Raw genomic sequence first — 13,121 nt, 5'->3', positions numbered from 1 at the left:
TTTAGTGTGGAATCACCTGAAAATAAGAATCGTTGTGTTTTCATTTCCTTAGAATGAGCCGTTTATATCTAGGAGCGGGTCCTCTTCAAGGAGTCCGCCATGTTTCTACAGTAGCCCAGAACGGACAAACCACTGTGTTAACTTTTCCTGCTTGGCCCGGAGTCGATAACGTTACATGCTCCGAAGTTAACCCCAGGTACACACACACTCTACGCACTGGCTCTGCTATTCTCCAAATGACTTACGCTACTCTTACTACTCTTCTAACAGCTCTAGATTTGCGTTTTCACGTCGGCCACCGTAGTTCTTCTACACGCTTGGCACACGGTAAAGGTTGCAATCTGCAACCATACCTAGATGCCGCCAGATGTTACACACTGTTACTGTATGTATTTTACCTATACTACAGGTTTTAGAGCCAGCTATTTATAATGTCGCTGCAAAGAGGTCACATCAAAGAGGATTAGCAACCTTTCGGAGAGCGCTGAATGCATCTGGCGCCATGATCACAATGCAATTAGATCCCTCACTATGTTGACATTAGTGACGCAGCACAAAGTAATAGAGCCACTATGAGAGCATTGCACCGCACCTTCCACAAAGTACTCAATGTTGGAGAACAGAAAACTAGACGGAAAAACGTTTGATTTTGAGGCCACTTCTTGCAGGAAAACCTTGCTTGTAATAAATCTCTCACCTTCTTGTTAGCCTTCTTTCCCGGCTGTTTAAAGAGCAGCTCCACCAGCCTGGAGCTCTTCACCACCTCCCCAATGAAGCTGATCACCTGCTGGGTGCCCTCCACCAGCCTCTCCACCCCTTCCAGCCTGCGTCCCTGACTCTCCATCCACTCGCCGGCCTTCTCCACGGCCCCACGCAGCTCTCTGCACGCCGTGTCCGCCCCAGGCCCGCGTCTGCCCCCGTGGCCCTCTTCTCGCATAGAGGCCAGATCCCGACCCATGCCCCTGACGTCCAGGGACAGGCCATCCAGCCGGGTCAAGACGGTCTGCTGCATGCTGAGCAAGCGCTCCATCTGGGAGCTCAGTGAGTCCATTCTGCTCTCCACGCAGCGCAGAGTGGCGTCATGATTGGGCGAGGAAGGTGATGATGAAGAAGAAGCTTGGGACTTGTCTGATCCATTAAGTGAGAGCTTCCTTCCACCAGGCTTCTGACCATGAAGAGGCTTTGGATCATAGACTTTGGCTAAAGAGTTGACCAGGCTGGAGCTCATGACTGATTTACAGCAGACGTTCTCTCACAAATCTGTTCACTTTCATGCAGGCTCGATGGAAACGGCAACAAAAACCATATTACCAGAGAGGCAGAAGAAAAGAAGTGGAGGGAGAACAGAGATCTCTCCCTCAACGCTGCACCACAGAGTTGAGTTTTAAGAATAGCACATGGCTGTCCTCCAAATTAAAGCGCAGCCCCCCAGTGGACGTCAGGGCCTGTGAGTGGCCAGCGATAAGAGCTGAGGGCTCTGGTGTGCAGTTGGGGATTGATGTGGGTTAGGGGGGAGATGCTGGAGAGGATCGCTATGTGACATTTGAGACACTTCAAAAGCCCTTCAGTCAGGGTGTCAGAATCCCAAGAATCTGGGACTGAAATATGACGCCGTAAAAAGTAAGACAAACAAATAAAATGTACAGCCAATAACAAAGAACATCAAATCTGGAACAATTAAGGACTCGTGCAAAGTTTCAGCAGATGTGGTAGTATTAGTTTACAGTATATTGTCTAGTACATGGATCTTATTTTCTATATGGAAGTATATGGTTTTCACATTGTTCCATAATAGGAAGTGGGTTGACAGGTGCATGCGTGTGCAAGGCCTCAAAAACGTTATTAACCACTTGAACCTCTGTTAAAGACTCGAGCATTGTGGGTATTTCTGAACCTCGTCAAATGCCACACAGTTCTCATAATGTTTTTGTTGATGTGTCAGCAGAACATTGCATAACTGCCAATAATTCCCAAGGTCATGACTTGCTCAAAAAAACAACATCAACTACAAAAAAGTTCTTCGCTTAAGATAACTCAAGTCTTGTTTTTAATGTTGGGAAAGTTCATTCGAGTAATTCAACATATAATATCCTCATACAACGGTTTGTTGTTTCTTTTCAAAATAAACTTCCGTCTTCACAGGAAACAACTTGGTAAGGTTTATGCCACAAAACTACTTTGTTAGGTTTTGGAAAAGATGGTGGTTTGGGTTAAAATAATGTCAGAAGTGGCATAACTTAAAGCTGCAGTGGGTAGAAATTGAGCAGATATGATAAAAAAAAGAAGTTATTTTTATAAAACGATCACTATATCCTGACAGTAGTGCATGAGACAAGTAATCTGAAAAAAATCATGTGCCTCTGTGTCCAAATATGAATCAATATTCTGTTACTGTAATGCCTATTTCTCGCCTCAAATGTTTTCAGAAACCTCTTGTAGTGTACTGTTTAGCTGTGCAATGAGAAAGTTTGTGACCCGGCAGCCATGTTGAGATCTGTTGAGGAAATACCAAGCACCGCCCACCAGCGGGAGCACAGCCAATAGGAACGCTCTCTCTCTCTCTCTGAAATGACCTGTGATTGGCCAAAGTCTCCCGTTACAGGCTAGATATTCTAAAGTCTGAAAACAGAGCCATGATGAGGAGGTGCAGAAGTCTAGTTTTCTCTCAGAACACTTGAATTACAATATGCTGAAAGGTTATTATGGAATTTTTGCCCAATGATGCCAAAAACATTCTGCCTACTGGATATATACGAATAACAGTGTATAACTTTTCATAGGTACGTCCCTAATAATATACGAGAACAACCGGTAATTCTTCTATGGATACTTATTATAGCACATACACAAATTGAATCTGTATACTTTCTACCAAGTTCCCAAATCACCCCCTTTGTTGAATAGAAAAAGGAATGGTTACATATGAATATTAAATATTGCTGTAAAGAAAATCATGTACATGTATTTTTGTTTTTAAATACTAGTAATTATCCATTTCTTGTTAATATTGTGGCTTATTTAAAATTCTACTAATTGAATCACATCTTTTTTTGTCAATTTTTGTATTACAGTAAACATTCTGTTTCCCTGCCAAATGTTGTATTCAAATACAAAAAAAACTTTTTGTGAAAAGAAAAGAGGCTATCTCACTGAATCTGAAACAGAAGGTTTTCCCTTAAGCATTTTGCAAAAGGACATATTTGAGGACATTTGAAAAAAGATTTGTTTCATCTGGTGTCTGCAAAGTTCCCGATATAGACTGACAACTTGTGCAACGTGAGGGCCAAGACAACGGGAGAAAACAGGAAACAGGTGATGCCACTGACACCTAAGAACTGTTGATACAGAGGAGAAGGGGATTGTGGGAGAGGAAACTTAATGCACATGTGTTGCTGCTGAGAATTAAATAGGACAAACTGACACAGATACACACATGGACACGGAAGTTCATGAACAGAGACAAACGATTGACACTTATTGAGACGCGTCTGACTGTACACATTGGTCTCGAACTTTTCCACGTCACAGTGCAGCGATATCTGGAGTGGGCAGGGTGACAAAGCACCAGCGCCTATATACTGGCACCCATCTGTCAGCACCGGAAAAAACTGACCTATAACCTGTCCCTTGCACTGTTCCCAGTACAGACAGCTCGTCAGCTGTCAGGTTTAACACGTATTCCTGCTGCCCATTTACCAGCTAAGGTGAGAATGAAAGAAGACACTGTACAAGTGCAAACAGAGTACATACTGTGGACATACTGTGGACATGCTGTGGACATACACTGGACGGACAAAGGAGATCACTGATCAGGATGGGCTTTAACACTAATCCAGTTTGTAAACATGAATACAATGTCTTTGTTTGTCGGAGATTGACATATAGCACTGCAACTCCTATGTACTGTAGCTATCCAGGAATTTAAAGGGCCACTTCACCTAAAATTAGACAGAAACAACAGTACAGTACATGTCTTTCTAAATGCGAATGGCCCTAGAACCAGGGTTTGGTTTGTCTGTTCTGGGCTTCTGTAGAAACATGGCAGCTGGACCCGCTCTGTACATAAATATAATGGCTCATTCAAAGGTAACAAAAACACAACTATTCTTATTTTCAAGTGATTCTACACAAAAGAAAACATACTCATTAATATCATATTCCATTTCTGCCAATAGATCCCTCTAAATGCTAAACACTGTACCTTTAAAGCAGCACTGGTTGAGTTTTTGGCCACTTGAGGGTAGTGGAACAAGCAATAAACACAACATATTATCACCTTATAAAGTTGTTATGTCAAACATGTTAACCTAGAGTTGCTTATTTACACATCTAGCAAACACGATGCAACATTAGCATTCATTTGGAGTCACATACGTCTAACATTCACTCTACTTTAAGCTCTGTTTTGGTATCATGTAGCTGCTAAATGCTCCGCTATGTTCACCAGCTATAGTCACTAAAAGGCACTAAAATGCTCTGTAGAGCTGATGGGAACTGCAGAGACAGGTGAAAATTGTCTCTATAAGCGTCTCCTTTCATATAGTCATTTGATCCATTGTTAATAAAAAGAAATATTGACTATTGCAGCTTTAAACATTGTGTTCCTTTATCCCTGTGGTAAGGGGCTGTGGTATAAAATCATAATGCACTCATGGGTGCCCCATATAGATAACAATAGACTCAGTGTGGAAAACACCATTCCTATTGTCATATTCTTGGCTTCAAACTCTTCCATTATTTTCTTATATTGGACTTGCCACAATCACAAGATTAGGCGTCTGAAAACGTGATAGATGGCTGATAAAACTAAAGACAGATAATTGCCCGACTAAAACAATCCAGCAAAATAGATTCTACAAAGGGCGATGAGACAGAGGAGCAGGGTGATGGTTGATTGGTCTGGGTCTGGTGTTGAGGGCAGTGGGAGGTTTAACTGTGCCCTGTTGGACAATCACTGAAATCCCCAGTCAGTAAATGTGACATGGTAAGACGAGAGCCAGTGTGGTATAGCAGTACAGTTTAGGAATGGGAGTGACGCGGCCTCGCCAGTCTCACCACACATATAAAGTTACTCAGCAGCAAGACACAGACAATACATAAGCATTATGTATTGTCTGTGTCTTGCTGCTGAGTAACTTTATATGTGTGGTGAGACACAGACAATACATAATGCTTATTCTAGTTCAACAAACTGTCTGGTAATCCAATAACATTGCAGTGCAATGGCCTGGATGACATGGATGCAACAAGCTTTAGCTCAGAGCCACAATAATAGACTGGGTGACATGCAGAACAAATGTGTGCCTCAGTCTAATGGCTGATGACGTGAGTCCGCATTTAACAATACTGTAGCTTTGCAAGCAAAAGCTGAAATGAAAGCAGAAGTGGGGAAAGTAGCTTAAAATATTTACTCAAGTAAAGTACACATTTTCAAGTACTTAGATTTTACTTGTGTACTTCCATATCTTGAGACTCCTCTACAGTTTGTACTTTTTACTGCACTTATAGGGCTTTTCCATTGGCACTTTTGGCATGAGTGTGATGACATGCCGTGCTGATTTGTGTTTCCATTACCAGTTTTAGCGCGCCAAATAGTGCCAAGCTGTGCCCGAGAGGGACCATCTCCGGTGTCGGGCCGACTCCAAGCGGGTTGCGGTGATGTCTCACAAACTTTGCAGAAAAAGATTGTGCTTCCGTTTTGTCTTTTATAGAAATGAAAGTGTGTTGGCTTCATTTTTATTTTCACTAAATATTTTCAAACTGCAAATTACAGACCAACTCGCGATGGGATCACACCAGCCGCGACGCCAAATCGGGCCAGGGGCGTAAAGTGGGGGGGTCAATGGCCCCTTCCCTACTTCCTACCCCCCTACGTCCGTCACCCTTGCTCAGACTACACCCATCTTCGAACTTGGCCTTCATTTTGATCTCAACTACACATCTGCAAAATTTCATGAATGCATCTTACACAGTTGTGACGCTATCACGTTGACAAAATCTGTCCACAGACAGACAGACATATAAACACCTGTAAAACAGTAGGTGTCTGCAGGACCACATTTTGCCATGATGACTCACACACAGACTCACAAGGTTGAAAACAATATCAGCCACACACTGTTGCAGCTGGTAAATATTAAGATAACATGCAGTCGATTCAAATCTTTAATGATGTACATTCACTCACAGAGTATAATACCCAGTACCAAATTTACCAAATTTGATCTGTATACTAGGACTTAATTCTCATGAGCTGAACCTGCGTCACTAATAGGTGTGCCTTGTAATAGACTAGAAATGTTGGGCTCCCTGACAACAGCTCAGTGGCAGCTCTCTGATCTCTGGTGACATGTTCCAGGGCCCTGATCCAGCTCTGGGGTCCCTGAATCATCCAGGGTTCCCCCACCCCCCCCACGCCACCCTCCAAATGGCATCCCTGCCCACAAAGGATTCACCATACCAACATCATGACTCAACCCACACAGCCTCACTGAGACCAAAAATAATTGCATTCAAATGACGGCAAACAAAGGGTCCTTGACAACTTGTAAAGCCCGAAATTCTCCCAGTTCATCACCACTTGAACGGCCAACAAAGTGCCAAATACTCAGTGGTGATGCACTTTAACATGTAATTGATGACTGGAGAGCAACGCACCGAGCCTAAATATGTCATAATGTGTTGGTCTTTATCAGCCGGTGTATTATAATGAGTAATAACAGGTTGCTAAGCAGAAACGATATAATTTATGCACAACTTATTTACATTTTATAGTAGCTTTTTCAATAGACCTTTTTCACGGCAGACATTTGAACTTGTCGTAGTAGGAAAAACACAGGTGGAACGATGGCTTAGTTCAATTAGGTGTCCCGGTAAACCGTTGTAACAGTGAGATAGCATGCACAAAACCAGCACCCTGGGGCTAGCTCACCTGAGTGGAACGCAGTCGTTTAATGTCAACAATCGCACCTGTGCTTTTCCTACTCTGACAAGCCAAAATGCCTGCTCTGCTCATACGATGTACAGTACATACTTGTGATGTCTGACCGAATATTCAAACCCAAGACACCATGTTTTTATAGCAGCACTATGAAATGGAAATGTTCAATGTGTTTTACACAATCTAGTTAAGCACATTTCCCCACAATTGACCCTGACACGTTTGGTATTTTTGGAAACCTCTGCATCATGACTAGAATTCAAATCAAGTTATATGGGTTTGAACAATGCTCGAAGTTGCAACATGCGCTGATATTGGTGGAATCACAGAGAGGTTTGGCAGGTTATTTCATATTTCTCTTTTTATGGCGTATAATTCCTCGGTGCTTGAGGACGGACGTCTGGCGCATACAGTGACAATGGAAAGAAGGCGCATTATCTCTGCAGCTCCACCTGCTGCTGTTCTATCTGACAAATATACTCGTGTCACCACTGGCTGATGACAGTCTGTACTTTCACAGTTCAGCTGCGGCGATAACATTCATCAAGCTCTCTCTCTGCCGTGCCACCTAGGACAGACACTTATAAAATTCCTTTCATGGTATAGAGGTGCTGCATGACGTCAGCAAAGTGTGTGTATATGTGTGTGGTTGTGCTGGAGAGGGCGATTATTAGGCCTGTAAAATGTATGTTACATAAGCATCACAAGTATGTGCACAGACTCTACACACCAACCAATTTCCCTCGGTTGTCGTGAGTTTGCTGCTTGCTGTCAGCGTTACGTAACATAAAGACAACTGGGCGTGACCGGACTGGCGCTTGAAAGAGGATTCAGGATAAATGGTGACCTCTGACCTCGTGGAATGACTGTCAATCCCACCGTCCAGAGAACACACACAAACACATACACACAAAAACCAGCAGAGCTTAGTGGAGAATTCAAGCAGAGGATTTTATATCTCCATCGCTCAGTGTTACATCGTCGGCACAAACTTACAGCTTGATAAAAATTAAGTCTAAAAAAAGTCTAAAATTTGACTTTAACGAGGTAAACAAGCCCAAAAAATAATTGATATGAAAACTATTAACATGACTTCAATAATTTGGTGACTAACTCTGCCCTTTCAGCCCGACTTCCCTGGAGGAAAGGAAGAAAAAAGACATTTATGAGAAATTCAAAATTCTTACTGTCTAAAATCATCAATCAAGTTATTAAACCCTACATTACGCAGAGTGAAACTGGTCTTTAATATAAAAATGTAAACATGAATGTATTCTATATAATGGAGTTTATCATTCTGTGCTATTACTTCAAGATATTTAAGAGCGTGAAATTCAGATTAAGAATTAAAAATTTGGATAAATCAAACAAGAACGTTTATTTCTTCCTAAATGTATTACCTTAATGTAATGTCTTTAATTGTTGTTTACTCTGTTTAGAATTGTCTGAATTTGTTTATTTAAACTAAATTGCATAGGATATTTGTCAATATCTGCAACATTATTGCTGCATGATGGGCCTTATAAATGTATTGCACTGTTTGTTCTGCATACAGTAGGATAATAATATATTTGACAACAATAAGTCCAACATGATGTTCCTTGTAATGGTCCACCTAAGTGAAGCTTTTTTATGTTTTGCAAAAATGTCAGCAGCCATTTTAAATGTTTATATTATTATTAATATTGGTGTTTAAGGAGTAAATTAACTAAAACATGCAAGATCATCAGCAGACCATATGGTGTTGTAATAACAAGGAAGGTGCATTTCTGTCTTGCTACCACAAGATGGCAGAAGTGATCCACAGACCCAGGACTAACCTGCTGATGACTACCTGGGAGTTTAGAAGCAATAGGATGGCATTTTGGTGGAGGGTCACTGCCAGCTGTTCTCTGGTTACCTTGAACCCCGACCGACTAACCCCCTACACACACACACGCATGTATTCACACGAATCCAACTTGTCACTGTTTGCCATGTAAGATCTACTGCACATGTTGACAGATTATAAACCCCACCAGTTCCAGTTGTGACTTTGTGTCGGTCCTTAAAACTAATGCAGCTTCATTCCATCCTGCTCTCATTCACTACCTCTGCTCTCTCCAAGTAAACAAGCCAGAAGACCTCAAGTATCACACTAATTTGTATGCTGATTTTCAACCACTTCCCATTAATGCTCACCGTTTTTAATACATTGTGTTTTTGACTTCCAAATTTGTTTCTCTCCTTTAAATCAGGCAGCCACTGCTTGCCATTCATTTCCCTATAAAAATTGACTAGCAAAGATATGAAATGTGCAATAATCCATCACATTAACACTGTGTCTGCTTATATTAGCATTTTGGAGTGATGCCTCCTATCTCTTAACTCCAGCTACATCCACACTTCTGGATTCAAATGTTTTTTTAAATGTTCTACACCTGGCTGCCAGTTTATTAGATACACACATACACACATAATGTTTTTAAGAGGTATTGATTCAACTTTATGTTACTGTATATCCATATATCTTTGTACTGTAGGCCTACTGCCTTTCCTTGGGATTTGTTCTATGTTCTATGCCATGGGTCAGCAACCTTTACTATCAAAAGAGCCATTTTAGGCCAAAAAAAATCTGTCTGGAGCCGCAAAACATTTGCAGTGAGGTAGGGAAAAAATCACAACTGAGTCAGAATATTACGAAAATAAAGTCATAACTTTACGAGAAAAAAAGTCGGAATATTACCAGAATAAAGTCATAACTTTACGAGAAAAAAAGTCGTAGTATTACGAGAATAAAGTCAGAACTTTATGAGAAAAAAAGTCTTAATATTATAAGAATAAAGTCATAATTTTACGAGAAAAAAAGTCGTAATATTACCCGAATAAAGTCATAACTTTACGGAAAAAAAAGAAAATAACTTGTAAAATTACTACTACTACACTACTATACATATATATATATATGTATATATATATATATATATACTAATATTATGACTTTATTCTCATAATATTACGACTTTTTTCTCTTAAACTTCTGACTTTATTCTCATAACATTATGACTTTCTTTCTCGTAATATTATGACTTTATTCTCGAAATCTCAGATTTATTTTATTTTCCTCAATGTGGCCCTAATACTCCGTCGTTCCGTCGTACCATAAACCTACAATAATGATAAATAAAAATTTAAATGTAAACAAAAAAAAAACAGTTATTAATTTCTACTAATTTTAAAAAAAAAAATCCACAGGGAGCCACTGGAGGGGAGCTAAAGAGCCGCATGCGGCTCCAGAGCCTCAGGTTGCTGACCCCTGGTCTATGCACACTGATGTGCTTTGCTCGCTGCTTTGAACCGGTTTACCTCCAGTTGGTACGTAAAAACTGGCAACTGTGTGTAACAACCATATCTAAAATCATTTGAATGCTGTTGAAAGAACCGTACCTTAGTGTAACCCTAACCAAATGTATCTACACACCTGACAGTTACCTAAACCACGCTGTTAAGTGATGGGCGTGTCCTCTGCGCACTGCACATGCGCACATCGTGTCGCTACGTCATTCTCTGACCGGAAGCTCTATCTGTCAGAACACCTGTTGCCAACAGTTAGCATTAAACAAGTTTAGCCTTCTTCAAGACAGCAGACAGTGTTTCTCTGACTGTTGGACTCTTCCTAAATGTTTACTCACCAGGGGAATACTGCTTCACTTCACCAAGATAAGTGTTTTTTGTAAGTTTAGTGCTGAAATGTTTATTTGACTGAATTTGGCTCAATCTGATGCTGCTAAGCTAACCTAGCTTTAGCTAGCTGTAGAGCCTGTCATCACCTTGACAACAGAAACAGTTCATTATTATAGTCCCAATTTGTCTTTGTTTGTATTATTAATGTATTATTATTACATTATTGCTCTTCAGCCTGCTACTAGGGCTGCTGCATCTACTCATTTACATTGGTACAAAATTGTGATTAATTCCATGTAGTGTGCATGAGCTTATTTTTGAACATGTGCATTATAATGCACCATTATCTACCTGTCCACCAGACGCCCCTCTGACTTTTTCTCCTGTCCCAGTCAGCTCACTCCCACATCCAGTCACTACCAGTTGCCCTGTAATAACCCCTTTCCCTCCAGTACCTACCAATCAACTGACCTTCCCCACCCACCGCCTCACTTGTTCCCACTTTCCTCATCAGCCCTGAAGATATTTACCCGGCCCATTTCCATTAATTCTCTGCCATATTGTGAAAGTTGTGATGCTACTGTGCCTTTATATGGTAAATTCTCGAACTCTACCAGTCTGCCTGCTTTGTCTGTATTGGGGTCCTACTGTATCTCTGTTGCCTCGCACCCACCAGCCGTCACAGAATGCATGTTTCCACCGGTGTTGCTGGAGGTTTTTTATTGGCTCACTGTATCATAACCGGATGTCTAGTAGAGGATACCGCTGCCACTAGTGATATAATACAGTATGACTGTTGCCTATTCACAGAATTTTCCTGTAATACTAGCATCAAGGAAATGTCAGCATGAATTGGCACACATAGAACGCAAATTCACATTTTCAAGATTGGGGAAATACTCCAACTCAAAAGCATTGGGTCCAGTGTCTAGGATCTGGCGGTTTCTAGCGGTTAAGTGAGGAAATTGCAACTAACTGAAGCCTCTCCCCGTGTGCCAAGCCTGTTGGAGATCCACGGTGGCCAACGACAAATCGTGAATGGCCCTCTCTGGGGCCATTTGGAGCAGAGCCTGTATGTAGAGTGGGTGTGTATGTGGGAAATGAGTGGTAAAGCAAGAGACGTTATCGACTCTGGCCCAAGCAGGAAAAGTTAACAGAGTTTGTTTGTCCGTTCTGGACTACTGTTGAAACATGGCGGCGCAACATGGCGAACTCCACGGAGAGGACCCGCTCCCTATGTAGATATAAACAGCTCATTCTAAGGTAACGGAAACACAATGATTCTTATTATCAGGCAGGGCTATCCCAAATACCATTTTTTGGGCTTCGAAGCTTTGGTGATAAATATTCAAAGCTATTCGAAGCTTTGGGACTGTGGCACTACTGTACACACGCGCACCTTCACACATAACAAACAGCGATATCCGTCTAATAAGTAATGTTTAATATGAATAATGAATAATGCTGTGGGATTATTCCTTATTTCATGGGCTATTTGGGGATTTATACATTATTATTACGTACTTGTATATAAAAAACGAAAAACAAAACATTTGAATACTGATTTGGAGGTCGATTACCATGGCAACGGTCGAAACTTTGAAGCATTCGGGTCAGCCCAATTATCAGGCGATTATACACCAAAGAAAACATACTTATTAATATCATATTCCATTTCTGCCAATAGATCACACTGGTCCTTTAAATTTAACCTAATAGTTCAAACTGTGTGTGTTTGTTTCTACCCGTCAGTGTGCTGCTGACAAGTTTTTGGATTGAGGGAAGAACCTTGGAGACAGTTTAGAGCAGTCCTAACCTCGAGCACAAATAATTTCACTCGATGAACTTGACAGCTCACCTCAGAAAGTAAGACATGGTAAAGGCCAGCAAGCACTTACACTTGTGTGTACTGAGTGTGTGTGTGTGTGTTTTTGTTTGTGTGTGTATTAGGCCCCACCACTATGTATCAGCACTGTAATGAGTTATGCAAACGGCTGAAAGTGGACACCAGCCGAGAGGCCAGAGGAGTCCAGGCAAAAACAGCACATTCCCCCGGAGTCCTCATACCAGAGCGACACAGAGGAAGAAACATGGAGTCAGGGGAGCCGAGGATTAGAAGTCTAAATAAAATGTAGGTTCTAATTCAATTTATTAAAAAAAAAAAACTCATTGCAGACCCCTTTTTCTTCAATTCACACAATGTACAGATAGTCTTTGTGTGTAACTGATCAATGTAATATACAGTTAGAGGTGTAGGAAAATATCGATACACTTGAGTATTACGATATTTTGTTGTGCGATACTGTATCGATTCTCAAAAACACTATAACATTTTTAATTAATAGTTTACATGCAAAGATTCATAGCAGAATCCTAAAATTAGATTTAAAAAATTGCAAAATATCACCTTCCTTACCATGATTCTTATTGTATTGCTCGATTCTTGCCAATAGACAGCCCTAGTCATAATACAGAACATGTTTTTGAAGCAGAAATGTTGTAATCTATAGGAAAACTG

General features: G+C 40.9%; 1 protein-coding gene across 3 annotated transcripts in view; it reads right to left on the bottom strand.

Annotated features, from left to right (window-relative positions):
• mylk4b (myosin light chain kinase family, member 4b) overlaps positions 1-13,121 on the bottom strand; it is a 41,295-nt gene that overhangs the window by 12,205 nt on the left and 15,969 nt on the right. Inside the window, exon 1 of one of the 3 annotated variants that reach the window (XM_037770133.1) lies at positions 698-1,325. The exons of the other annotated variants lie outside the window; for them this stretch is intronic. Coding sequence (XP_037626061.1) covers positions 698-1,228 — 531 coding nt within the window. The 5' untranslated portion in view covers positions 1,229-1,325. Of the gene's footprint in view, positions 1-697; positions 1,326-13,121 lie in introns of those variants that run through there. 3 annotated transcript variants of the gene reach the window in all.

Source organism: Sebastes umbrosus, chromosome 5 (assembly GCF_015220745.1).
Source record: "Sebastes umbrosus isolate fSebUmb1 chromosome 5, fSebUmb1.pri, whole genome shotgun sequence".
In the NCBI taxonomy this organism is placed as follows: Eukaryota; Metazoa; Chordata; class Actinopteri; order Perciformes; family Sebastidae; genus Sebastes; species Sebastes umbrosus.
Note: the sequence above shows the minus strand (reverse complement) of the source record. Positions and strands in the feature narration are given on the sequence as shown.